The sequence below is a fragment of the Salmo trutta genome, chromosome 39 (assembly GCF_901001165.1).
Source record: "Salmo trutta chromosome 39, fSalTru1.1, whole genome shotgun sequence".
Lineage (NCBI taxonomy): Eukaryota > Metazoa > Chordata > Actinopteri > Salmoniformes > Salmonidae > Salmo > Salmo trutta.
This window is the reverse complement of record NC_042995.1, coordinates 5,624,794-5,651,388: the sequence shown is the minus strand read 5'-3', so window position 1 is coordinate 5,651,388 and position 26,595 is coordinate 5,624,794. Positions and strand designations below refer to the sequence as shown.

The window sequence follows — 26,595 nt, the reverse complement described above, 5'->3', positions numbered from 1 at the left end:
CAAAGAATGTCCACTCTAGTTATGTAGCTATGTCTAATATGTATTGTAAGTCTACTGGGGAAATGGAATATGCATTTCTGTCACTCGTGTGGTAAACTAACAATATCCTTATTGATAGCACAGGAGGTTGGTGGCACCTTCATTGGGGAGGATGGGCTCATGGTAATGTCTGGAGCAGAGTCAGTGGAATGGTATCAAATACATTAAACACATGGTTTCCATGTGTTTGATGCTATTCCATATGCTCCGTTCCAGACATTATTATGACCGTCCTCCCCTGAGCAGCCTCCACTGATTGATAAGATTGTGTATTGTGTGTCATACATAGCAAGATGCCAGTGATTCAACATCTACTGCATGTTAAACCCAAAAGCTTACCTTCCAAGTGAGTTTGATTAAAGTAGAATAGAAAATACCAATCTTGAGTCGAAGCACCTGTTGCCTGAACTCAAGCTTGGTATTTTGGCTGGTCTCAGCGCACATGCTCTCACAATTAAAATGGGCTGTGTGTACACATTCCTCCACTGTTAAAACCTTTAAATTCACACATAACAGCTTGCATAGTGGTGCCAACATCCGATGTTTGCCATATATGGTATGGTAATAGACCGGTCCCACTGTAACGTCCACAAACCCGGAACCCATCTATCACAGGCTTATTTGCCAAACAAAAACATTGTTTGAAATAACAGGAGACAGATTTAATAGGGTAAGTGGTGCTACAGTTTATTGGAACAATACAGAGTATCTATGTCAAACATGTGGGCGTCATGCAAGACAAAACAGTTCCGCAAATGTGGTTTACTACCGCTGGTTTATTATGCCATAGGTGTGATAATCAAAAGCATAATCCACTCCTACTGAATCTCTTTAAAACACCCTCCCCACCTTTACAAGAAAATATTGCAGTTTTGAAACTGCAGTAAAAGTGCAGTAACTGCAGTCGACTGAAGTATTTTGGATAGCGTAATTGCAGAAAATTACTGTAGTAAAAAAAACAGTGATATTTTGGACGCAATATTTGCAGCATACTGCAGTTAGACTGCACTTTAACTGCAGTTATACTGCATTGTACTGCAGTTAAACTGCATTCTGACTGCAATCGTTTTTCTTAAGGGCACTGGGTAAAGACATCAGTTCAATGTTTAGTTTTGATTTACATTTGGTTGAGTTGTCAACTACTGTGAATTCCACATGAAATCAACAAAGCATGTCACCATGCTATTGGATTTAAGTTATAAGTTAGGATGAAATTCCCTTACGCTGATTACTTTTTGCAAATCCAATTGGTTTTCACTTAGTTGTATTTTTTGGTAGGTGGAAACAATGTTGATACAACCAGTTTTTTCCCAGTGGGTCTTTAACACGTTTCCTGAACAGAGTCCCATCCCATCTTCACAGCCAGGAAGGGCTCGTTGCCATCAACAAAGCCCTTCCAAAAAATGATTGCAGTTTTGAAACTGCAGTAAAACTGCAGTCGACTATGGAATTTTAGACACAGTAATTGCAGAATAACTGCAGTGTTCTGCAGTTGAACTGCAGTTCTACTGTACTCTAACTGCAGTTACACTGCAAAATTACTGCAGTAAAAAAAGTTATTTTGAATGCAGTATTTGCAGCATACTGCAGTTATACTGCACTCTAACTGCAATATTTTTTCATGGGGGGGTGTATTTACTACTTACAGGTGGTATGTTGACTCTCTCTGGTGTCATTCACAGTGCTCAATAAGGAACTGTTGGTCTTAACTCTGGACAAACAAACAGGAGAAAGCCTCCTCCCTGCATGGCAGTGACAGCAGGACTGGGACACTGCTGTCTTCTCCCAGGGGTGAGCAACGCTTGAGTAGCATTGCCAGAGCAGTGTCGAGGGCACCAAGAATGTTGCAGGAAGTGTGTATGTTGTGATATCTAACACTACTATTCCAATCCTTCTCACACAAGCAGAGAAAATGTCCCCATATCTTCATCTCCACGTGAATGTCAGTCTGTCACCTCTGGGTCTTTTAGGCAGTCAGTTGAATTAGTGTCTCCTTTGGGCAACTGTTGATCCGTGCAAATGAAGCCTTAACATTTTGACGCATGTGCCTGCCAGGTAGATCACCCTGATGTTTTACTGTGTTCTCTACCATTTGGAACCACTAGGTGGGAAGTAGGACATCAAATAAAAGTTTCTCTTTAGCCATGTGGTGGGTTGATTAGTAGTTATGTGCATCACAGATGTTTATTTCACATTTTAGTCATTTAGCAGACACTCTTATAGTACCAAATGCATCCGTTTTCATACTGGTATTCCCCCATGGGAATAGAACACACAACCCTGGTGTTGCAAGCACCATGCTCTACCAACTGAGCCAACAAGAACTACTTGAAAATGTTGAATCGGTGTGTACAGGGGTGTGCGGGCTGTGCTTTGGCAAAGTGGGTGGGGTTATATCCTGCCTGATTGGCCACAGTGTCTTGCGACCCCCTCCCTGTCTCAGTCCCCAGTATCTATGCTGCAATAGCCTATGTGCCAGGGTACTATCTTCAGTCTGTCTTGCCTTATCTGATGTACTGTGTGTTCTTAGGCATGCTCTCTCTATCAGAGGAGGCTGGTGGGAGGAGCTATAGGAGGACAGGCTCATAGTATTGTTTCCATGTGTTTGGTATCATTCCATTCTCTAATTCCCCTCCATCTCTCCCGTCCTGGAGGACCTGAGACCTAGGACCATGCCTCAGGACTACCTGGCCTGACGACTCCTGGCTGTTCCTGTCCCGTCCACCTGGTCGTACTGATCCAGTTTGTTCTGCGGTTCTGACTGCTGCTGTTGACCCCTGACCTGATTCACCGGCCACTCTCTCATCTCAGAACACCTGGTCATGAAAAGCCAACTGACATTGACTCTGGAGTTGTTGAACTGTTGCCCTCTCTATAGCCACCATGGTTATTATATGACCCTGCTGGTGATCTATGAACGTTTGAACTTCTGGAATGAATGGCCACATGTACTCTTAACTCTCCACTCGGCCCAGCCAGAAGAGAACTGCCATCCCCTTTGAGCATGGTTCCTCTCCAGGTTTCTTCCTAGGTTGTTGCCTTCTAGGAAGTTTTTCCTAGCCGTTGTGCTGCTTTCTCTTTGGAGATTTGGTCCTGACCAATCTCTCCCTGAAAGGAAATCATTTAACATCTAGAGGGTTTTAAATTGCTTCCTTATTTCCTTCCTTCCTTTCTTGTGGAAAGGTCCTGTGTGGCTCAGTTGGTAGAGCATGGTGTTTGCAACGCCAGGGTTGTGGGTTCGTGACCAGTACGGGAAAAAAATGTATGCATTCACTACTGTAAGTCGCTCTGAATAAGAGAGTCTGCTAAATGACTAAAATGTAAATGTTGTGAGCCCTGATATGACAGGAATGGCTAGACAGACTATCAGTGTGATGGTTAAGCCTATAGTACACATGAATCTATTTCAAAGCTTTGTGTAACTTTTCAGAATTTGTATTTCTCCTATGAAAAATGTCACTTGGTGTGGAAATGTTCTTGTATTACACAAAATCTTAGGAATTGTCAAATGTTCCATTGAAAAACCTCAAGGGGGTCTGATGGGGCAGAAAGTGATGATTATTGGTAGTAGTGTGGCCACGTGGATGACTGGAGGATTAGCGTGACGATGGGGATGGGTGCATTGCTGCGGTTGTGGTTGGGCTGACTGTGTGAGAACAGTGAAAAACCCCTCTGCAACTACATGATTACAGAAGGAAAAGTAGCTATTGGAACTTTCCCACTGTGAAAATGAAAGAGTTGGACAAGCGTGGAAATACAGTGTCATAAGAGGATGTATTGTTCCACAGACATGCATTTTTATTTTAAGTATAAAAAGCTATAGTTTTTTTATAATTGATTTGCTGACGGTAAATAAATTAAGTTGCACACATCTGTTTGTCGTCCACTTCTACACATCTTTTCATCTGTCAACATAAAAAATAGTATTCACTTGACATTCACAATATAGTTAAACTGCACTAGAGAGGTATTAGCATAAGACTATACATTTTAACAGACAGCCACAAACCAACTATCATCTCCCACTTTAAAACAGGTCAGTCAGAACCCTTCCATTTCACATTCCCCATCATGCATATTCTGCACTTTCCCCAAGAATACAGAACACAGATACTGTCCCGGTTCATTGCCTTGGCTGCAACTCTTCACTTGGGTTGCCCTTTTCCTTTACATAATCACAGTGTATCGTGACATCAAAAGTCCCTGATTAAAAACAAAAGAACTAAGAGGTGTCACGTCAGAGGTGTCTGGAGCGGAGCCTCACGGGACGGCTAGAGAGCCTTGTGCCGAGCGTGTGATGTCACAACTCACTGCTGCAGTCCCGGGACTTCTGATGAAGTCACAGTCCACTGAGCTTCAGAGGAATGGACTAACTTCCTTGATACACACACAAAATTACCCCCAACTCACATTTTTGCTTACCCCTTTCTCCCTCCTTATCCTGTCCTCACCCCCTGAAAGAAACACATGATTCCCCCTCACCCCTTTCACATATTCAAGGCGCATCAGAACGTAGCAGGACTGGCAACACCACAAGGCACTCTCCCTGGCTGGCTATACTGGCATGGTTATAAAATGGACGGGATTCAGATGAGGCGTTAACAGATCAGTGCTTTGTAAAAGTGACCAAACATGAGGAAATCATAGTTGGCTTCAAACCAGGTAAACATACTGTCCTATTGAGGGACAAGTCTGACAGTGAAGACAGACAGACCCACACTCAAGCAGGTGCGCGCGCGCGCACACACACACACACACACACACACACACACACACACACACACAGAGTTGGAAGGGTGGGTGTTTTCCCTCAGGCTGGTAGGGTGAGGTTGGTGATGGCGAGTTTGACTCCGAACATGTTCTCCCATTGTGTTCTGACCCAGACCAGCAGGCCCTGCATCAGCTCTGCACTGTCAGAGTGCAACGACCACGTCTTCTCCTCCTTCACTATCTGCACAGGAAACACATACAGACACTCATATGCTCAAATCAAACTTTATTTGCCACGTGCCGAATACAACAAGTGTAGACTTTACCGTGAAATGCTTACTTACAAGCCCTTAACCAAGAGTGCAGTTCAAGAATAAGAAAATATTTACCAAGTAGACTAAAAAAGGAATAATAAAAAGTAACACAATAAGAATAGCGAGGCTATATACAGGGGGCACCGGTACCGAGTCAGTGTGCAGGGACACAGGCTAGTTGAGGTAATCTGTACATGTAGGTGGGCGCGAAGTGACTATGCATAGGTAACAAACAAACAACGAGTAGCGGCAGTGTTTAGGGGGGGGGGGGGGGAATTGTTCAGCAGTCTAATGGCTTGGGGGTAGAAGCTGTTGAGGAGCCTTTTGGTCCAAGACTTGGCGCTCCAGTACCGCTTGCCATGCGGTGGCAGAGAAAACAGTCTATAACTTGGGTGACTGGAGTCTGACAATTTTCTGGACTTTCCTCTGACACCGCCTATTATATAGGTCCTGGATGGCAGGAAGCTTGGCCCCAGTGATGTTCTGGGCTGTTCACAATACCCTCTGTAGCACCTTACGGTCAGATGCCGAGCATTTGCCATACCAGGCGGTGATGCAACCGGTCAGGATGCTCTCAATGGTGCAGCTGTAGAACCTTTTGAGGATCTGGGGACCCATGACAAATCTTTTCAGTCTCCTGAGGGGAAAAAGGTTGTGTCGTGCCCTCCTCATGACTGTCTTGGTGTGTTTGGACCATGATAGTTCATTGGTGATGTGGACACCAAGGAACTTGAAACTCTCGACCCACTCCACTACAGCTCTGTCGATGTTGGAGGCCTGTTCGGCCCGCCTTTTCCTATAGTCCACAATCAGCTCCTTTGTCTTGCTCACATTGAGAGAGGTTGTTGTCCTGGCACCACACTGCCAGTTCTCTGACCTCCTCCCTATAGGCCGTCTCATCGTTGTCGATGATCAGGCCTACCACTGTTGTGTCGTCAGCAAACATAATGATGGTGTTGGAGTCGTGTTTGGCCACGCAGTCGTGGGTGAACAGGGAATACAGGAGGGGACTAAGTACACACCCCTGAGGGGCCCCAGTGTTAAGGATCAGCGTGGCTGACGTGTTGTTTCCCTACTCTTACCACCTGGGGGCGGCCCATCAGGAAGTCCAGGATCCAGTTGCAGAGGGAGTCGTTTAGTCCCAGAGTCCTTAGCTTAGTAATGAGCTTCATGGGCACTATGGTGTTGAACGCTGAGCTGTAGTCAACGAACAGCACTCACATAGGTGTTCCTTTTGTCCAGGTGAGAAAGGGCAGTGTGGAGTGGGATTGAGATTGCGTCATCAGTGGATCTGTTGGGGTGGTATGCGAATTGGAGTGGGTCTAGGGTGTCCGGGAGGATGGTGTTGATGTGAGCCATGACCAGCCTTTCAAAGCACTTCACAGGGCGGTAATCATTTAGTTACCTTCGCTTCCTTTGGCACAGGGACTATGGTGGTCTGCTTGAAACATGTATACGCACACACACACACACACACACACACACACACACACACACACACACACACACACACCTATATCATGCGGTTTGGTACACGGCAAAGAATGAGTTGCTGACAATGCTGGCAATTTCAAACATTTTGGAAGTGATGGAACAATGCTTGAAAGTGTTGATTGTTTGAAATATCTGGGTTTGAGGATAGATTCTGAATGATCTTTTGGACAGCATATAGATTATATTAGAAAAACAACAAACTATAAGCCTGGGTTACAATACAGAGTTGTTTTACTGTATCCATTAGAAAGACCGTAGTAAACCATCTGCTGCTTCCTATCCTAGACTATAGTGAGATCTTTCAAATCCCAATCAAGACCTTACTTTGAGAATTCGATGTCAATCTTTGCAGATTCATTCTTGTATGCCATTATAAGACATCATTGCACAATGTCTGAATCACTAAATGGACCGTCACTCCCAAACAGAAGACAACTGCATTGGAACCAATTTCTTTTTAAATGGATCAACTTAAAACATGTTTTGTCGTGTTGTGTATATTTATTAAAAGGAACACCCAATTGACAAATCATTTACCTATAGAAATCAGGACATTAAAAAAAACACACATTGAATTTAAGAAAGCCCCTTTTCAAATGTTAAGATCAAACTGTTTTTTTAACTAATAGAAACATCACCATGTGACGACATTTGTGAATATGTACACTACCGGTCAAAAGTTAAAACACCTACTCATTCAAGGTTTTTTCTTTATTTTTACTATTTTCTACATTGTAGAACAATAGTGAAGACATCAAAACTATGAAATAACACATATGGAATCATGTAGTAACCAAAAAAGTGTTAAATCTAAATATATTTTACATTTGAGCTTCTTTAAAGTAGCCACCCTTTGCGTGAATCAGGCCTTCATGGCCGATTCGCTACAAAGAAACCACTACTAAAGGACACCAATAATAAGAAACACGAGCAATGGACATTAGACCGGTGGAAATCTTTCCTTCTGTCTGATGAGCCCAAATGTAAGATTTTTGGTTCCAACCGCCGTGTCTTTGTGAGACGCAGAGTAGGTGAACGGATGATCTCGGCATGTGTGGTTCCCACCGTGAAGCATGGAGGAGGTGCTTTGCAGGTGATACTGTTGGTGATTTTAGAATTCAAGGCACATTTAACCAGCATGGCTAGCACAGCGATACACCATACAATCTGGTTTGAGCTCAGCCCTTGCACAGCCTGGAGGTGTGTTATTTGACCAAGAAGGAGAGTGATGGAGATCTGCATCAGATGACCTGGCCTCCACAATCACCCAACAACCCAATTGAGATGGTTTGGGATGAGTTGGACCGCAGAGCGAAGGAAAAGCAGCCAACAAGTGCTCAGCATATGTGGGAACTCCTTCAAGACTGTTGGAAAAGCATTCCAGGTGAAGCTGGTTGAGAGAATGCCAAGAATGTACAAAGCGGTCATCAAGGCAAAGGGTAGCTACTTTGAAGAATCTCAAATATAAAATATATTTTGATTTGTTGGTTACTACATGATTCCATGTGTGTTAATTTCATAGTTTTGAAATACAATGTAGAAAATTGTAAAAATAAAGAAACCCTTGAATGAGTAGGTGTGTCCAAACTTTTGACTGGTACTGTACATATTACCTGGACTAACCTGTACCCCTGCACATTGACGCTATACCAAAAACCCCTGTATATAGCCTTGTTATTGTTATTTTATTGTGTTACACATGTTCTTTTTTTAACTTTAGTTTATTTAGTAAATATTTTCTTAACTCTTATAACTGCCTTGCTGGTTAAGGGCTTGTAAGTAAGCATTTCACGGTTGGATTCGGCGCATGTGACAAATAAAATTAGATTTCATTGTTGTTAGACAGTAGTAGCCACATTCTTCTTCTTACTAAGTATTGTTTGTTTGTTAGTTGTTCTCATCTGGACACTCTTGAAAACAAGATGGTGCATCTCAAGAGATTTCATCCTGAAAAATGTCTAATAAATATACAAGCGTGTGCCCAGCTTTGCTCATGATAGCATTTAGCTTATCCAGCTTACCCTTGAGAACTTGGAAGAAGCCCTTCCTAATCTAAGACCAATCACATGCCTCTTTCCTCCCTCAGTCTCACCTCATCGTAAAGCTTGATGTCCATTCTGCACGGGTCAGACGACCATAGATGGACAGAGCTGACACAGCTGATTGGCTGGGTCTCCTGAACAGTGACATGCCCACTGCAGGGTTCCCCATTCTCATTGGCTGACGGGTGGGACAAGCTCTTGCTCCATTGGTGGTCTTCGTTGAGCAGGTACAGGGTTTCCCGGGTGGCCAGCACTGTCAGAGGGGTCACACTGTCTTCTGGCAGAGAGAACAAATACAACACACAGAAAATATGCATTTGGATAAATGTTTAAAACACACACACCCCCCCCCCCCCCCCCCGTACAGATTATAATCATATACTTGCATCTAAATAGTTTGGCTTGTATTGTATTTATCTAACCGTGGGCCTTATGGCACGTCTCAAAGTGTTTTACCGTCTGGTTAACAGACACGGGGAGAGCCATATCAGTGGGACGTCGGTACCGTGGTGAGATAAGACAAAGAGCTCTCATCTCCCTAGCACCCCCACCGGGAAACAGCTGCCTCTCTCTCCCCCTCTCCGTGTTGATCTACTCCATTAAACCAGGAAGGAACTGTCCAGCTTTGATCAGTCGACAATCACCAGGGGTATAGGGTGATAAATAAGAGTCCTGCAACACTGGATCTGACTAAACTATTTTTTTATTTCACCAGGTAGGCCAGTTGAGAACAAGTTCTCATTTACAACTGCGACCTGGCCAATATAAAGCAAAGCAGTGCGACAAAAACAACAGAGTTACACATGGGATAAACAATCGTACAGTCAATAACACAATAGAAAAATCTGTATACAGTGTGTGCAAACGAAGTAAGGAGGTAAGGCAATAAATAGGCCAATAGTGGCGAAGTAATTACAATTTAGCAATTTACACAGTAGTGATATGTGCAGATGAGGATGTACAAGTAGAAATACTGGTGTGCAAAAGAGCAGAAAAACAAAAACAAATATGGGGATGAGGTAGGTAGTTGGTTGTATGGGCTATTTACAGATGGGCTGTGTACAGCTGCAGCGATCGGTTAGCTGCTCTGACAGCTGACGCTTACAGTTACACTACAGTGATCTCCTACAGGGAGAGAGAGAGTCATGTAACACTGGGTCTGACTAGACTACAGTGATCTCCTACAGGGAGAGAGAGTCATGCAACACTGGGTCTGACTAGACTACAGTGATCTCCTACAGGGAGAGAGAGAGTCATGTAACACTGGGTCTGACTAGACTACAGTGATCTCCTACAGGGAGAGAGAGAGTCATGCAACACTGGGTCTGACTAGACTACAGTGATCTCCTACAGGGAGAGAGAGTCATGTAACACTGGGTCTGACTAGACTACAGTGATCTCCTACAGGGAGAGAGAGAGTCATGTAACACTGGGTCTGACTAGACTACAGTGATCTCCTACAGGGAGAGAGAGAGTCATGTAACACTGGGTCTGACTAGACTACAGTGATCTCCTACAGGGAGAGAGAGAGTCATGTAACACTGGGTCTGACTAGACTACAGTGATCTCCTACAGGGAGAGAGAGAGTCATGTAACACTGGGTCTGACTAGACTACAGTGATCCCCTACAGGGAGAGAGAGAGTCATGTAACACTGGGTCTGACTAGACTACAGTGATCTCCTACAGGGAGAGAGAGTCATGTAACACTGGGTCTGACTAGACTACAGTGATCTCCTACAGGGAGAGAGAGAGTCATGTAACACTGGGTCTGACTAGACTACAGTGATCTCCTACAGGGAGAGAGAGTCATGCAACACTGGGTCTGACTAGACTACAGTGATCTCCTACAGGGAGAGAGAGAGTCATGCAACACTGGGTCTGACTAGACTACAGTGATCTCCTACAGGGAGAGAGAGAGTCATGCAACACTGGGTCTGACTAGACTACAGTGATCTCCTACAGGGAGAGAGAGTCATGTAACACTGGGTCTGACTAGACTACAGTGATCTCCTACAGGGAGAGAGAGTCATGCAACACTGGGTCTGACTAGACTACAGTGATCTCCTACAGGGAGAGAGAGAGTCATGTAACACTGGGTCTGACTAGACTACAGTGATCTCCTACAGGGAGAGAGAGAGTCATGTAACACTGGGTCTGACTAGACTACAGTGATCTCCTACAGGGAGAGAGAGAGTCATGTAACACTGGGTCTGACTAGACTACAGTGATCTCCTACAGGGAGAGAGAGTCATGTAACACTGGGTCTGACTAGACTACAGTGATCTCCTACAGGGAGAGAGAGTCATGTAACACTGGGTCTGACTAGACTACAGTGATCTCCTACAGGGAGAGAGAGAGTCATGTAACACTGGGTCTGACTAGACTACAGTGATCTCCTACAGGGAGAGAGAGAGTCATGTAACACTGGGTCTGACTAGACTACAGTGATCTCCTACAGGGAGAGAGAGTCATGTAACACTGGGTCTGACTAGACTACAGTGATCTCCTACAGGGAGAGAGAGTCATGCAACACTGGGTCTGACTAGACTACAGTGATCTCCTACAGGGAGAGAGAGTCATGTAACACTGGGTCTGACTAGACTACAGTGATCTCCTACAGGGAGAGAGAGAGTCATGTAACACTGGGTCTGACTAGACTACAGTGATCTCCTACAGGGAGAGAGAGAGTCATGTAACACTGGGTCTGACTAGACTACAGTGATCTCCTACAGGGAGAGAGAGAGTCATGTAACACTGGGTCTGACTAGACTACAGTGATCTCCTACAGGGAGAGAGAGTCATGTAACACTGGGTCTGACTAGACTACAGTGATCTCCTACAGGGAGAGAGAGTCATGTAACACTGGGTCTGACTAGACTACAGTGATCTCCTACAGGGAGAGAGAGAGTCATGTAACACTGGGTCTGACTAGACTACAGTGATCTCCTACAGGGAGAGAGAGTCATGTAACACTGGGTCTGACTAGACTACAGTGATCTCCTACAGGGAGAGAGAGAGTCATGTAACACTGGGTCTGACTAGACTACAGTGATCTCCTACAGGGAGAGAGAGTCATGCAACACTGGGTCTGACTAGACTACAGTGATCTCCTACAGGGAGAGAGAGTCATGTAACACTGGGTCTGACTAGACTACAGTGATCTCCTACAGGGAGAGAGAGTCATGTAACACTGGGTCTGACTAGACTACAGTGATCTCCTACAGGGAGAGAGAGAGTCATGTAACACTGGGTCTGACTAGACTACAGTGATCTCCTACAGGGAGAGAGAGTCATGTAACACTGGGTCTGACTAGACCACAGTGATCTCCTACAGGGAGAGAGAGTCATATCTAGTCAGACCCAGTGTTACTACAGTGATCCAGGGATATAAAGTGGCTGGACTCATATGGGTGGACACTTTCCTATGTCAATGGATATATTTCCTATTCTATTCCTCATCCTCCTGATATTTAAACCCAGTTTAAAACCCTTCGATTCCTCTAACCTCCTGGTGTTTAAACCCAGTTTAAAACTCTTAAGCAGAGGCAGGTCAGTGCATGTTACAATTACAGTAGTTAACATTCTTTTCACCTGCACAGCCCATAGCCTGCAGCCATGCTTGGCAACAGATGCAAAGTCTGCACCCGCAGGCAGGGAGAGACACACAGATACACTCAATTACACAAACATTTACGCATTGCACGCACATACATAAATACACTGAACAAAAATATAAACGCATAATGAAAACAATTTCAACGATTTTACTGAGTTACAGTTCATATAAGGGAATCAGTCAATTGAAATAAATTCATTTGGCCCTAATCTATGGATTTCACATGACTGGGCAGGGGCGCAGCCATGTGTGGGCTGGGAGGGCATAGGCCCACCCACTGGGGGCTTTATTACAGAAATAAATACTCTTCAGTTTCATCAGCTGTCCGGGTGGCTGGTCTCAGATGATCCCCAGGTGAAGAAGCCAGATGTGGAGGTCCTGGGCTGGCGTGGTTACACGTGGTCTGCGGTTGTGAGGCCGGTTGGACGTACTGCCAAATTCTCTAAAACGCCGTTGGAGGCGGTTTATGGTACAACAATGAACATTTAATTCTCCTGCAACAGCTCTGGTGGCCATTCCTTCAGCCAGCATGCCAATTGCGCGCTCCCTCAAAACAAGAGACATCTGTGGCATTGTGTTTTATGACAAAACTGCACATTTTTAGAAGTGGCTTTTTATTGTCCCCAGCACAAGTTGCACATGTGTAATGAGCATGCTACTTCTTAGGGCTAGGCGTCCCGCTAGCGGGACAACTTCCGGTGGAACTGGAGGGCGCGCAATTCAAATAAATAATCATAAAAATTATGGATATTAAACATTTAGGTACATACAAGTGTCTTATATTGGTTGAACACTTAAATTCTTGTTACTCTAACTGCACAGTCCGATTTACAGTAGCTATTACAGCGAAAGCATGCCATGCGATTGTTTGTCCACCGGCACAGGTTTCATAAATTCACAAATAGCAATTAAATATTCAGTTACTTTTTGAAAATCTTCCTCTGATTTGTCATCCAAAGGGTCCCAGCTATAACATGTAGTGTCGTTTTGTTAGATAAAATCCTTCTTTATATCCCAAAAAGTCTGTTTAGTTGGTGCCATCAATTTGAGTAATCCACTCGTTCAACATGCAGAGAAAGGAATCCAAAAATCTCAAAATACATTTCTATTTACTCCTCAGATACCCTAAAATATAATCAAACTATAATATTTCTTACGGAAAGAAGTATGTTCAATAGGAAACCAATTTTAGCAGGTGCGTCTTGTCTTCATGGCGCCCGCAAACACAAATTTCCAAGACTGTGTCCCTGTACTAAAAGGGATATTTCTTATTTGTTTTGGAAGTTACAAGCCTGAAACCTTGAACATAGACTGCTGACACCATATGGAAGCCATAGGAATTGCATCCTGGGAGCTAGAATTGAGTATGCCCTTAGACTATGCTCTTACAATGGCAAGTATATCAACAAAAACAATTCTGGTTGGTTTTTCTTTGTATTTTCTCCAACCATATCTATTGTGTTATATTCTCCTACATTATTTTAACATTTCTACAAACTTCAAAAGTGTTTTCTTTCCAATGGTACCAATTATATGCATATCCTGGCTTCAGGCCCTGAGCAACAGGCAGTTTACTTTGGGCATGTCATTCAGGCGGAAATTGAGAAAAAAGGAGCCTAGCCCTAAGAAGTTTTAATTAATCAGCTTCTTGATATGCCACAACTATCTGGTAGATGGATTATCTTGGCAAATGATAAATGCTCACGAACAGGGATGTAAACAAATATGTGCACAAAATCAAAGAAATAAGCTTTTTGTGCATATGGAAAATGTCTGGGTTCTTTTTTTTCCATCTCATGAAACATGGGACCAACACTTTACATGTTGTGTTTATATTTTTGTTCAACACACACACACACACACACACACACACACACACACACACACCTAATGTACCTTGATGTAGAAAGGACAGGAGGTAGAAGAACTGTAGCTGGCCATCCTCCACATCAGTCTGCATGTCTTCACACACTAGGGGCCTGGGGAGACACAGAGGAAAGGCTTACATAAGAGACAACCAGGTTAATATTCACCACGTCACGTACATCAGGCCCATACACCACATCAAACTCTGAATCTAAGTGCTTTTGAGACGGGGCAGATCTCAAAAGTGTGGAGATATGTCTATTTTTCCTGATTCATATCTGTATCACTGAGACACATAAAGACGACTTTGGTCTATGGTTTCAAAATGGCCGCCTGGGTGAGTTTGTTTTCGAAAGCGAGCAGACAGAGATAATACTAATTCTGTGTAGTATTTTGTGGTTTCTAAGTCTGTTGTTGACTTTAAAGTGACCATGTGTTAACAGTTATTCCAACTATATCCACGATAGTGTGATTATAAAAGCTACACAGAAATGGTAGGAATAATAAACAATTAAAACAATCCTTAGTCATACTACGGTCTTGTTCAAACAGTGAGTCTGTTCCCTGAGTAGCTGTGGTTTTCAGCTACACAAAAAAAGGAGGGCCGTATAATAACTAACTGATCCACGAATTATCTCAGTGAATGTACAGCGTGTTCCATCATTACCACAGAAACAAGGGAAAGGTGGATGGTAAATCCATATACTAAAAATGGTTTCCTTTCCAATCTGCTGGTCTTCACTTTCCAGTCCTTTCAGGTGAGCAAGGATACAAGAAAAGGGGAGGAAGCCACTTCACAGTATTGAGATAAACCCTCTAAGGACCAAGATCATAGGGGAGGAAGCCACTTCACGGTATTGGGATGAAGCCCCTAAGGACATGGCACTGCAGGATCAGCTTTCTAGTTAAAAGGTAATGCATCGTTAGCGCTTTCTTAGCATCTTGAAGCCAACACATGTAAGACATTAGTATGTGGTTTAGCCACTAATTTAGAGCCCAATTTTCGACAATGTGGAGGTTTAGTAACACCAGACAGAAGTTACCACAGCCTTGTCAGTGTCACAGTGGGGCTAAGAGACAGATGGGCCTATGGCTTGGCTCAATACCATTGAGTGAAGATGGTGAGGATATGAGAACATATCCAGGACACATGCAAGTTATTCATGGCATTATAACATAAATCTGGGCAGTTCGTACCAGAGATGGTGCTGTGGGTTGAGCCTGGTGGTGGAGATAGACTTAAGCTTGCTGTCCAACTTGGCAGCCAACTCACGCACCACTCCTGAGGGAGAGAGAGTGGAGGAAGGGGAAAAAGAATAGGAGATACGAATTAAATTTAGTGATGCGTCCCCATCAATGGTTCTCTCAACTCTATTTAAAGGGATACTTTGGGATTTTAGCAATGAAGTCAGATGAACTTGTGGATACCATTTTTATGTCTCTGCGTGCATTTTGAGCGAAGTCGCTAACTAGCCCTAGTGCAATTGCTAACTAGCGTTAGCACTATGACTGGAAGAAGCATGCTAGCAGATATCCATAGACTTCCAGTCATTGCGCTAACGTTAGTTAGCATATGCTCGTGAAACTACCTCTAACTTCCTTCATACTGGACACAGATACATAAAAATGGTATAGACAAGTTCATCCGACAGATGGAGAAGTAGATAAAGGGCTTCATTGCCAAAAATCCGAGGTATCCCTAAATAGAGTTAATTAATGTTTTATGGTGTTTTCATGCGGTGTATTGGAACATCAGCACAATTAATTTCAATGAACTGGGACGATAAATATTTTGAATGATTGATTGAAAGTAAAATCAGAGCTTACATAGACAGAACACCTCATTTCGAACTCTACACTGTATGTAACCTACTGGAAATCAGACAGGACACGGGCTGGGTTTACACCTGCAGCCCAATTCTGATATTTTTTTCAACTAATTGGTCTTTTGACCAATCAGATCAGCTCTGAAAATGATGTGATTGGTCAAAAGAACAATTGTGCAGCCGTCTTCAACCTGGCAAAGGCTTTCGACTCTGTCAATCACTGTATTCTTATAATATATATATATATATATGACTTGTTACCGGAATCTTCAGTAATTTTGGTAATTTAACAGAATCTCTGGCAATCTATCGTTACCAAGGTTACAATAGATTGCCATAGATTCTGTTACCTGTGGTAACTTTGGTAAGCTACCGGTAGCTTTGCAGCCCTAGGGACAATAGACAGAGCTAATGTTAGACTATTACAGTCTGTGGTGGGTTAGGACTAGAAAGCTGACAGGTCTCTGATTTCAGATCTAGAATTACATCTCCATGGAAGCAGGTGAAAAAAACACAGGTTGAAAAAGGTACAGGAGTACAATGTGCTAGGTCACATTCACAGCGACAAAATACTTCCCTGTGGGGTGGTAACAATAGGGGAACACAGGGCCACAGGCAAATGCCAAGGTTAAACAGGTGAAATTGAAAGGGAAGTTGAGTTTAAAAAGGAAGACACACTGAAAAGAGTGAAACAACAAATATGAAGAAAAACAGAGTAGGAACACCCTGCCCCTATCAATTTCCAAGTTCAACAACAGGGACGAGAAATAAAGACATTGCGTGGCACCAGTGGCCTATTCTGGCTCCCGATGCCTGTATAAGATTCAACCTCAACTCTTTTGCCATTGTTTCTTTCCCTTTCTTCCCGGAGGAAACTGATCTGCCACACTAACGTTCCAGACCAGGAGGAACATCTAGTGAAGCCTACGGGACGAAGCATGGTGCTGGATTAAAAGGACAACCGTTAAAGGGACGGTATTGCTGTCCCTCTTTGAGCTCCCCTTTAACCGCTTATCGTCTGGTGGGTTCTAGTGAACCAATAGGAGACCACACACATACCTCTATTCAGGACATTATTCAAGGTGAAGCAATGCAGAGATTTAGCCTCTAAACTCAATAACACTAAATTCCTTTTGGAGCAGAGGACAAGGTGGAGCTTGCAGGACAGGGCAAGGTGGGACAGGACAGGGCAAGGTGGACCTTGCAGGACAGGGCAAGGTGGGACAGGGCAAGGTGGGACAGGACAGGGCAAGGTGGACCTTGCAGGACAGGGCAAGGTGGGACAGGACAAGGTGGGACAGGACAGGGCAAGGTGGGACAGGACAGGGCAAGGTGGGGCCTATTTTGTTTTATTATCCCAGAGAATAACATCTTGTGAGCAACACCTACTTCTGCCATCTTTAAGCTGCGCGTGCGGGAGTCAAGAACGTCGCCCTTTTAGTCTAAACATACCCCTGTGCTTTCTCCTGACGGTGTACACTGAGTGTACAAAACATTAGGAACACCTGCTCTTTCCATGTCATAGCTTTCTCCTGGATTCACCTGGTCAGTCTATGAGCCCTTACTGATGTCACTTGTTAACTCCACTTTAAATCAGTGTAGATGAAGGAGAGGAGACAGGTTAAAGAAGCCTTGAGACATGGATTGTGTATGTGTGCCATTATGAGGGTGAATGGGCAAGACAAAAGATTGAAGAGTCTTTGAACAGGGTATGGTAGTAGATGCCTGGCGGACCGGTTTGAGTGTGTCAAGAACTGCAACGCTGCTGGGTTTTTCACGCTCAACGGACATCCAGCCAACTTGACACAACTCTGGGAAGCACTGAAGTCAACATGGCCCAGCATCCCAGTGGAACGCTTTCGACACCTTGTAGAGTCCATGCCCCTATGAATTGAGGCTGTTCAGTGTGCAAAAAGAGGTGCAACTCAATATGAGGAAGGTTTTCCTAATGCTTTGTACACTCAGTGTATGTATGTGTTGCGTGATTTAGTGGACCACCATCACCATGACCAGAGGATAGACAGGTACAGGGCTCGGTCGCCCATGGCGACAGGCCTGTAAAAGGAGAGCAGATCTGTGTCAGCGTCTGGGATCTGTCCTGGCGAATAACATTACTCTCCCTCCTGTTGGTTCAATCACTAGGTTAACCACTTCCAACCTTCCCAAATGCCCTTGCTTATTTTCACAAGGAATAGTTGAACCCTTAGCGTCCTTCCGGGCGAAACCGAACACTCTCGGCCCTGTTGGAACAGCGGACCACGGGGAAGGGAGAGCAGTACGGCCGGGATACGCCGAATCTGAGTGGGTTTCCAAGGAAAACAGGGCAGAGTTTAGCCCAGGTCTAAGACTGTGGGAAGTGACACTGTGTTGGTATTGCAAGGGTATCTGATAGGGTTAAACTTGAGAAATGACATCTGCTTCTATCATCTCCTTACAAGAGAGGACACTGAGTTTACTATGCAGTTAAAGGGACTCTTCACCCAAATTACAAATATTACTCAAGATGCTGATTGCTGTTGTTGATAAGTAAACAAATCATAAAATGTTGATTATGTTGCCTGGTATCCATAGATGAGGTCCGTTTGTAATTTGGGAGCACTACCCCTTAACTTGATAGTTAGTGAAGGAGACAGGAACAGTTTTCCGTTACCTTTCAGGAATGCAGTGTCTGGATCCAACCCACACAACCAAACCAAAACACTCCTTCCATGACCATTTACGAGCATCGCAAACCTCACCAAACTACTTACCAGACAGTCCTCTAACCATACAGACCACATATTTTTACCCACTGTAGGTCTGTACGGGGCAATAAGGGCATTTAAATTAGCAAAAGCCGAGACATTGTTCAGACAAGTCTTTGATTGACATGGTGACCTGTTCTGACTCCTCCGGAATATCAAGTTAAGACGACAAGTCTTCTTCCTCATTTCAATAAAACATTTTCAAACCCAGTGAGCAGTAGACAGATCTGTCCCTATTAGCTTCTTCTCCTTGGGGTAGTAAAACCACATCCTATTTTCCTCCCAGTCCCGGACCCTTTCCTTCTCCATGTCTGTAGCCCTCACCACCGATCAAGCCAGGCGTGACCACATCTGTTCTGGGAATGCCAGCCCCGTCTGAAAACTGCTTTTGTTATAGTAAAGGTATCCTTTGGTTCTTTCCCTGAGACAAATATTGTAATAGTTGTTATGGGGGCAATATCAGAGCTCTGGACCGACTTTTCAGGCACATAATAAATAGTTCTAGTTTCCTCAAGGGGAGGAAGAGCGGGGCAGACTAGGAGTGAAGGCCGGAGAGGAAGGATGGTGCCAAAGCCTCATACCAACGAGTTGAGCACTGAGAAGGCACCTAGTTATTTAGGCTCCCCCCCGCTTTCTCCCTCTGCCAACTGGACAGGACCAGCCATGTTGTCTGTCTGTAGCACATACCTCAGAACCAGGCCTACAACCAGGCTCAACTCCCCTGTTCCTCCTCCTCCTTCCTCAGGAACACAAAAAGAACAGAGGATATTTTAAGACGTATAGGAGATGATCCAACTGGCAGGCTATAGCAGAGCCCTGTTACAGCCTCTCTCTATGGGGCCGTTCAGCTTTGCAATACAGAGTCCAAGCCCAGAATTGGACTGGCCTAGCCGGCTATGTGGTCCCAGTGACTGAAAAGCTGGACCCGTCCTCAGTCGTTGAGAGGAAAGAGAAAAATCATCTTCGACGAATCCAGACAAGGACATAACCTCAGAAACATTTATTCCAAACGGCCTCACAGTACAAGAAAATGACCCCCTCTAGGCAACCTAGAGCATAGACTTGGAAGAGAAGAAGAGAACTCTAATGAGGTCTATTATGCTCTAGGATGTGCAATGGATCTACACAACATAGACTCACTTTGACAATATGACCCCTTTTGAGGCCAGAAATGAATCTTTGATTCTGGACCATCACTTTCAGAGGCAGAGGGAATTCCGAATAAGAATCTGAGGACATCTGGACCGTACCATCACTTTCAGAGGCAGAGAGAATTCCAAATAAAAATCTGAGGATATCTGGACCGTACCAGATTAGCTAAAGAGTTGATCTGGAAAACAGTCAAATAATGACGTGATCTGAGTGATTATTGATACGACTGAATGAAAACATGGAGTCCCCACAGATAAGACAGCACAGACTCAGGTCCACAGAGCCTTAGCTGAAGACCGTTTGGCCATGGTGCTTCCCCTTGCTACCAAAGGGACTCCATTAAAAGACTGCTCTAGTGAAGTTGTGAGGAGAAGTTGTGAGAGTCAGAGAGGGGAGTGTTGATCTAATAAAACTCAGCTTTCCTCTCTCTCTGCTTCTGGTCTTGCCTTGCTGACAGGCTAGGCAGGGTGTAGTCACTGTGAGCAGAGGAGCATGTGATTAACATACTGAGAGGGATGAGAGAGAGAGGATGAGAGAGAGAGAGAGAAAGAGAAAAGGCGAGACGGATGGAGAGAGCGAGACGGAGGGAGAGAGAGCAAGAGAGGGACATATTGTCCTAATATCCCCAGGAGGAAGGCCCTTAATTCATGAGATACAGATGCATGCAACACATGTGCAGTGTGTGTGTGGGGGGCAGCGTCTTGCCTGTGAAGAGGCTGAAGAAGCGTTTGCAACGCACGCTGTCCTGTACTAGCAGGGTGTAGGCCACAGGCCCGTCCTCAAACTCCATGTGGATACTCTGGGAGCCCAGTCCCACCTCCAGGTAACTCAGCTCTGTGATTCCACGGCTGTCCCTCTTCTGCAGCCAATCACACGGCTGCCCTCTGCCAGGAAGAGAACAATGAAGAGGAAAGTGTGAAAGAAATATAATGATTATTTTACTTGCATGTATCCCGCCTATTAACTTTGTTTCCTTGAGTCTACTCACGTTAACTTTTTAAGGTGTATATGTTTTTGTTTGAGCACTGTTTGTTTCTGCAATTTGTCAGACAGCCACAGACAACCAAGTCACAGATTGCACCTTTCGCTACTTTTTAAAGGTCATCATAATAATATCCCACTTTTGCGCAACCAAACGTGGCCGTTACACAACTTCCAGGGCGTGCTAAGGATAGCGGGGGTGTGGCCTTCTGGGGTCAGAATCCCAGTAACTTTATAGGGACCATCGCAGCATGAGACTCAGGCCTGTCCAACACCGTACTACTCACACGCCTGGGAGGAAGCGGAGGCAAGCCAACATGCTTTTGATGAGGACAAAAAAGAAGCCATTGATACAGGGCTTACAAAGTCATTGATATAGTGTTCGCCCCACAAAGACCAGGGCTGTAAAGGGTTTGAAGAAGTGGCCCAGAAAGTCTTAGTATTGGGATGTGGTGGGTTACATAAAGCTGTGGTGATCCTATTGTGTTGGTCAGCTCCCTACCACACCTATTGCTGCTGTCCCCATAAATGTCAAATATAGCTTTATAGATGAAACTGTAGTCTACAGACCAAATGCCTCTACAGACAATACCTTCATGACAGGCACAACCATTTCTGTGACCACAGAATGGGTACTTGAATGTTTATTTTTATTCCAGCCTTCTCTTGTGTGATGCTCTTCAGTGTGACAGGTCAGGTGGTTAACTTACTCCATGTCGGATGTCACTTCCAGGAAGTAGATGCGTTGGTCAGACACCACCAGGAACGAGGGGAACTCCACCGGATCACCAAACTTCACGGTCGACACCTACAACGAAGATAAGATGTACACATGTTAAAGATTCCACAACAGTTAACTGCTGCAAATAACTTTGACTGAGGAAAATGATGGCTGCATTCAGAGCTCTTCTTAAACATACTGTATAAGAACAGAACAGATCAGTTCCTGTTTAAAAACACCTAAAGAGTAAGGTCTAGCAACAAAGTCACATCAATCTTCATTGAATACTGTGTAGGCCCAAAAATAAAAGTTGAGCTATTGAAAGAGAAAGAGAGCCAGAGGGGAGAGAAGCATGTGTGACAAGATAAATAAACATCAGATGAATGAGCATGTTATGAGCTGGATCTCCTGCTGGGGTTGCTTGTGTCCTCTTGGCTCCCTCTCCTCGTCCAGGTGTCCCTGAGCAGTAACCCAATACCCCTCCACTCCACAGGGCTCCCAGCATGCATTACACATGGAGGAGCTCATCCAAGGTCATGGTGTGGTGGGTGGGGGTGGCGAGAGAGAGGGGGGGGGGTGCAGGACAGGGAGAGAACAGCTGGGGGTACAAACGCAGCCAGGAGCAGATCACAAGAGCTGGAGTCGACCGGTTTTGGCTGGGTTAGCAGTTCACGGAACTTCTGAGCAGAACTGCTGTGACCGGATTCAGCCACGTCACTGAACTGTTAACCGTTGTCAGAACATTGGATGTGCTAACCTTGAGAAAGGAGTGGAGCTCCTCTTCCTCTTCAAACACCTCCACATCCAGGAAGAGCTTCAGCCGATGGTCCACCGCCTCATAGTCCTCTGAGAGAAGGTCCAACTGGCCTACAGACACACAGGTCAGAATAGTGTTAGGGTAACATTTATAACCAACACACAGGGACAGCAGTTAGCTTAACATAACCAACACACAGGGACAGCAGTTAGCTTAACATAACCAACACACAGGGACAGCAGTTAGCTTAACATAACCAACACACAGGGACAGCAGTTAGCTTAACATAACCAACACACAGGGACAGCAGTTAGCTTATCATAACCAACACACAGGGACAGCAGTTAGCTTATCATAACCAACACACAGGGACAGCAGTTAGCTTATCATAACCAACACACAGGGACAGCAGTTAGCTTATCATAACCAACACACAGGGACAGCACTTAGCTAAGCCTAACCAACACACAGGGACAGCAGTTAGCTTATCATAACCAACACACAGGGACAGCAGTTAGCTTAGCATAACCAACACATAGACAGCAGTTAGCTTAACATAACCAAGACACAGGGACAGCAACTAGCTAAGCATAACCGACACAAAAGGAAAAGCAGTTAGCTTATCATAACCAACACACAGGGACAGCAGTTAGCTTATCATAACCAACACACAGACAGCAGTTAGCTTATCATAACCAACACACAGACAGCAGTTAGCTTATCATAACCAACACACAGGGACAGCAGTTAGCTTAACATAACCAACACACAGGGACAGCAATTAGCTAAGCATAACCAACACACAGGGACAGCAATTAGCTAAGCATAACCAACACACAGGGACAGCAATTAGCTAAGCATAACCAACACACACAGGGACAGCAGTTAGCTTAGCATAACCAACACACAGGGACAGCAACTAGCTAAGCATAACCGACACAAAAGGAAAAGCAGTTAGCTTATCATAACCGACACACAGGGACAGCAGTTAGCTTATCATAACCAACACACAGACAGCAGTTAGCTTATCATAACCAACACACAGGGACAGCAGTTAGCTTATCATAACCAACACACAGGGACAGCAGTTAGCTTAACATAACCAACACACAGGGACAGCAGTTAGCTTAACATAACCAACACACAGGGACAGCAGTTAGCTTAACATAACCAACACACAGGGACAGCAGTTAGCTTATCATAACCAACACACAGGGACAGCAGTTAGCTTATCATAACCAACACACAGGGACAGCAGTTAGCTTATCACAACCAACACACAGGGACAGCAGTTAGCTTATCATAACCAACACACAGGGACAGCAGTTAGCTTATCATAACCAACACACAGGGACAGCAGTTAGCTTATCATAACCAACACACAGGGACAGCAGTTAGCTTATCATAACCAACACACAGACAGCAGTTAGCTTAACATAACCAACACACAGGGACAGCAGTTAGCTTAGCATAACCAACACACAGGGACAGCACTTAGCTAAGCCTAACCAACACACAGGGACAGCAGTTAGCTTATCATAACCAACACACAGGGACAGCAGTTAGCTAAGCATAACCAACACACAGGGACAGCAGTTAGCTTAGCATAACCAACACACAGGGACAGCAACTAGCTAAGCATAACCAACACACAGGGACAGCAACTAGCTAAGCATAACCGACACAAAAGGAAAAGCAGTTAGCTTAACATAACCAACACACACAGGGACAGAAATTAGCTAAGCATAACCAACACAGACACACAGTACTAGATTACAAACAGTACAGTTAGTATGCAACAGCTAACAGACCCAATAACATTTTGTCTATGTAGTCTCCCTACTTCCCCTTTTAAACAAATATATTTTCCAGTTATTACCTTGGCAGATCACACTAAAAACGGATAAAAGGGATGGGTGTCTCATAATTGAACATATAGATTTAACCCTCCCTCCCACTAAATCTATACTGTCTCTAAAACTGTAGTTTACGGAGCATTATGCTGTCGCTGTGTAGTAAATCTAACTTGGCATAGAGCTGCTGGTCCATTTAGTGCAAGGTGACACACATCAACCCCAGAGACAATAGAAAGTAACTAGCTGCCAGGAAACTGGCCTATTGACTTTGTGGCCATTATTCACTTGGCCTCTCTGAATCTGGTCAAATGCTACATATAATCACTGAGTGGAAGTGTCTATAGCTAAAGTAAGAGTATTCAAATGTAAAATGTACACTTGTCTTTCCGCTCTGTTCATCTCAACGTATGTGTCTAACATTCCCTTTTTGAAGTGCGATATTCAGATCAATGTGTCCCAAATACATGGAAATCAGATCAGAGTTGTTTTTCATCTATATGTAGTAAACTGGTGTTGGACTAAAGGACTTGTTCAACAAAAGAGATGTGTCTTCATCCTCTCAGAAGTGCTTTGGGATAGGTCTCTGCAGCGGCGTGTGGTTTTTAAACACAAAGGATTCCATGTTGTCAGTCATTCAGCATCTCTGGCTGCTACAATTTACCACAGAGGGAAATATAAAGGTCTACGATACTGTGTATATACAGTATTTATACCCCCTTCTAAGATCACTCTTTCTCCGTCTCCCCTCTCTCTCTCCATTCCATTGTCTTCTCTGTGGAGGCTAAATCATTCCTTCCTCTCCCATCAGTTCTAATAGTAACGGTCTTACTAAACCGTATGAGACCTTACTGTAAGACTCACAGACAGAGACCCAGGGGGCCAGGCTGGGAGACTGTCACCAACGTCAAATAACCTCCTGTGGATTGTTGTGTTATAATCGTTCTTGTATAATCAAAATCCGCATTTCCTCCTCGTCTCCTATCACTAGGGCCCTGTGTTTTGGACTATCATCTCACATGACCTGGATTTTAACCTTTATTTTAAGCCTTTGCCAGAAATGTGAATTACACCAAAAATGAAAGCAATTGTCTGAGGATGGTGCTGGACCGACTGACATAAAAAGAAACAAAAGGGGCCATTTGATGAAAAATCTTTAAATAAAAGGTTCAAATCCAGGTCATGTCATCACTTCTATTTAAGGATCATATCCATTTTATGGCTTCATCCGATGGCTGATAAAAACCAAAGGACCCAATCAAACAATGTTATTTTGTTCATGCCTTTCCCCATCACAATACACAGATGTTATATCTTAGCAATAACATTGGTTATTACAGAAGTATTCAAAATGATATATTATGACAACAAAATGATGTCTATGCAAAGGAAGCAGGACCCACCTGGACTGGCTTGTTCTGCATGCTGATACTGGGGTCCAGGTGGGGTGGCACTAACAGCATAGCTGTAGCTCCCTGCTAAACTTCCTTTACTCTGGCCCTCTGTACTGTAGAAGCTGGCAGGCTGGGACAGGCTCCGGTCACAGCTCTGGTCCTCCCAGGTCTCCCCCAAGGAGAAGGAGCTTCCCTTGGCTGAGAAGAAGGAGGTGGGGTCCTCCATGGAGGTGCTGGTCTGGATAGTGTCCTGGGTTGAGGCCTTCATAGCAGGGCTGTCGTAGTGGCTGGCCCTGGCAGAGGAAGGACCTTCCATGGTGGTGTCCTAAAAACAGAGGGAGGGGGAATATGGGAGATTTATTGACACTATGGCGGGGCCTAAAAGCTGATTGATTACCCTAGACCAAGTATTCCCAAACTGGGGTACGCGCAATGCCGTCAGGGGTACGCCAAATAAAAATGTGATTCACATTTTAAAAAACATTTTCAAACAGTCCATTTAGATTTTCCAACAGAGACTGCTACTACCAGCAGTACTACACCTGTCGACGACACAAGTTGTTCTGCTTCCACGAGCACATCCAATGCTAGCATCAGTAATTCTACATTTGTTGTTAGCCCAGCTAGCATGGACACTGACAGTTGTGAATCTGATGCAGCCAAAGTGCTACTGCCCCCTTACCTGGGAAAGCACTGAACAACAGACAGGGACGTTGGACCATCGAAGCGGCGCAAATATGATGAACTACATTGATTTGGATTTCACTTATATTGGCAGTAGTGCCTTTCCTCAGCCACAGTGTGTTATATGTGCAAAAGTACTATCTCACAACTCAATGAAACCTTCACTGTTGTACAGACATTTAGAAACAGAACATGCCTATTTGAGAAATAAGTCACAGGAGTTTGAGCGAGAATTAAGATGTTAAAAGAAACAGATACCATTAATAAGAAGGGGCTGGAAGTGTCTTATATGGTGAGCTACCGAGTGACTAGGACAGGCAAGCCCCATACTATTGTGGAGGACTTAATTCTTCCTGCTGCCGCGAATATTGCTGGGACAAGGCTGGGGGAAAAGCCAAAAA

At 44.4% G+C, this 26,595-nt stretch overlaps 1 protein-coding gene across 2 annotated transcripts in view; it reads right to left on the bottom strand.

The window, feature by feature from the left end:
* Nucleotides 1-3,796: 3,796 nt before the first annotated feature.
* LOC115179857 (serine/threonine-protein kinase 11-interacting protein-like) overlaps nt 3,797-26,595 on the bottom strand; it is a 39,805-nt gene continuing 17,006 nt past the window's right edge. For both annotated transcript variants that reach the window (XM_029741714.1, XM_029741713.1), the window contains exons 19-26: nt 25,520-25,835; nt 22,264-22,373; nt 21,496-21,593; nt 20,510-20,688; nt 15,280-15,364; nt 14,113-14,195; nt 8,650-8,876; nt 3,797-4,990 (exon numbers count right to left, since the gene is read on the bottom strand). In XM_029741714.1, coding sequence (XP_029597574.1) covers nt 4,850-4,990; nt 8,650-8,876; nt 14,113-14,195; nt 15,280-15,364; nt 20,510-20,688; nt 21,496-21,593; nt 22,264-22,373; nt 25,520-25,835 — 1,239 coding nt within the window. In that variant the 3' untranslated portion in view covers nt 3,797-4,849. The remainder of the gene's footprint in view (nt 4,991-8,649; nt 8,877-14,112; nt 14,196-15,279; nt 15,365-20,509; nt 20,689-21,495; nt 21,594-22,263; nt 22,374-25,519; nt 25,836-26,595) is intronic.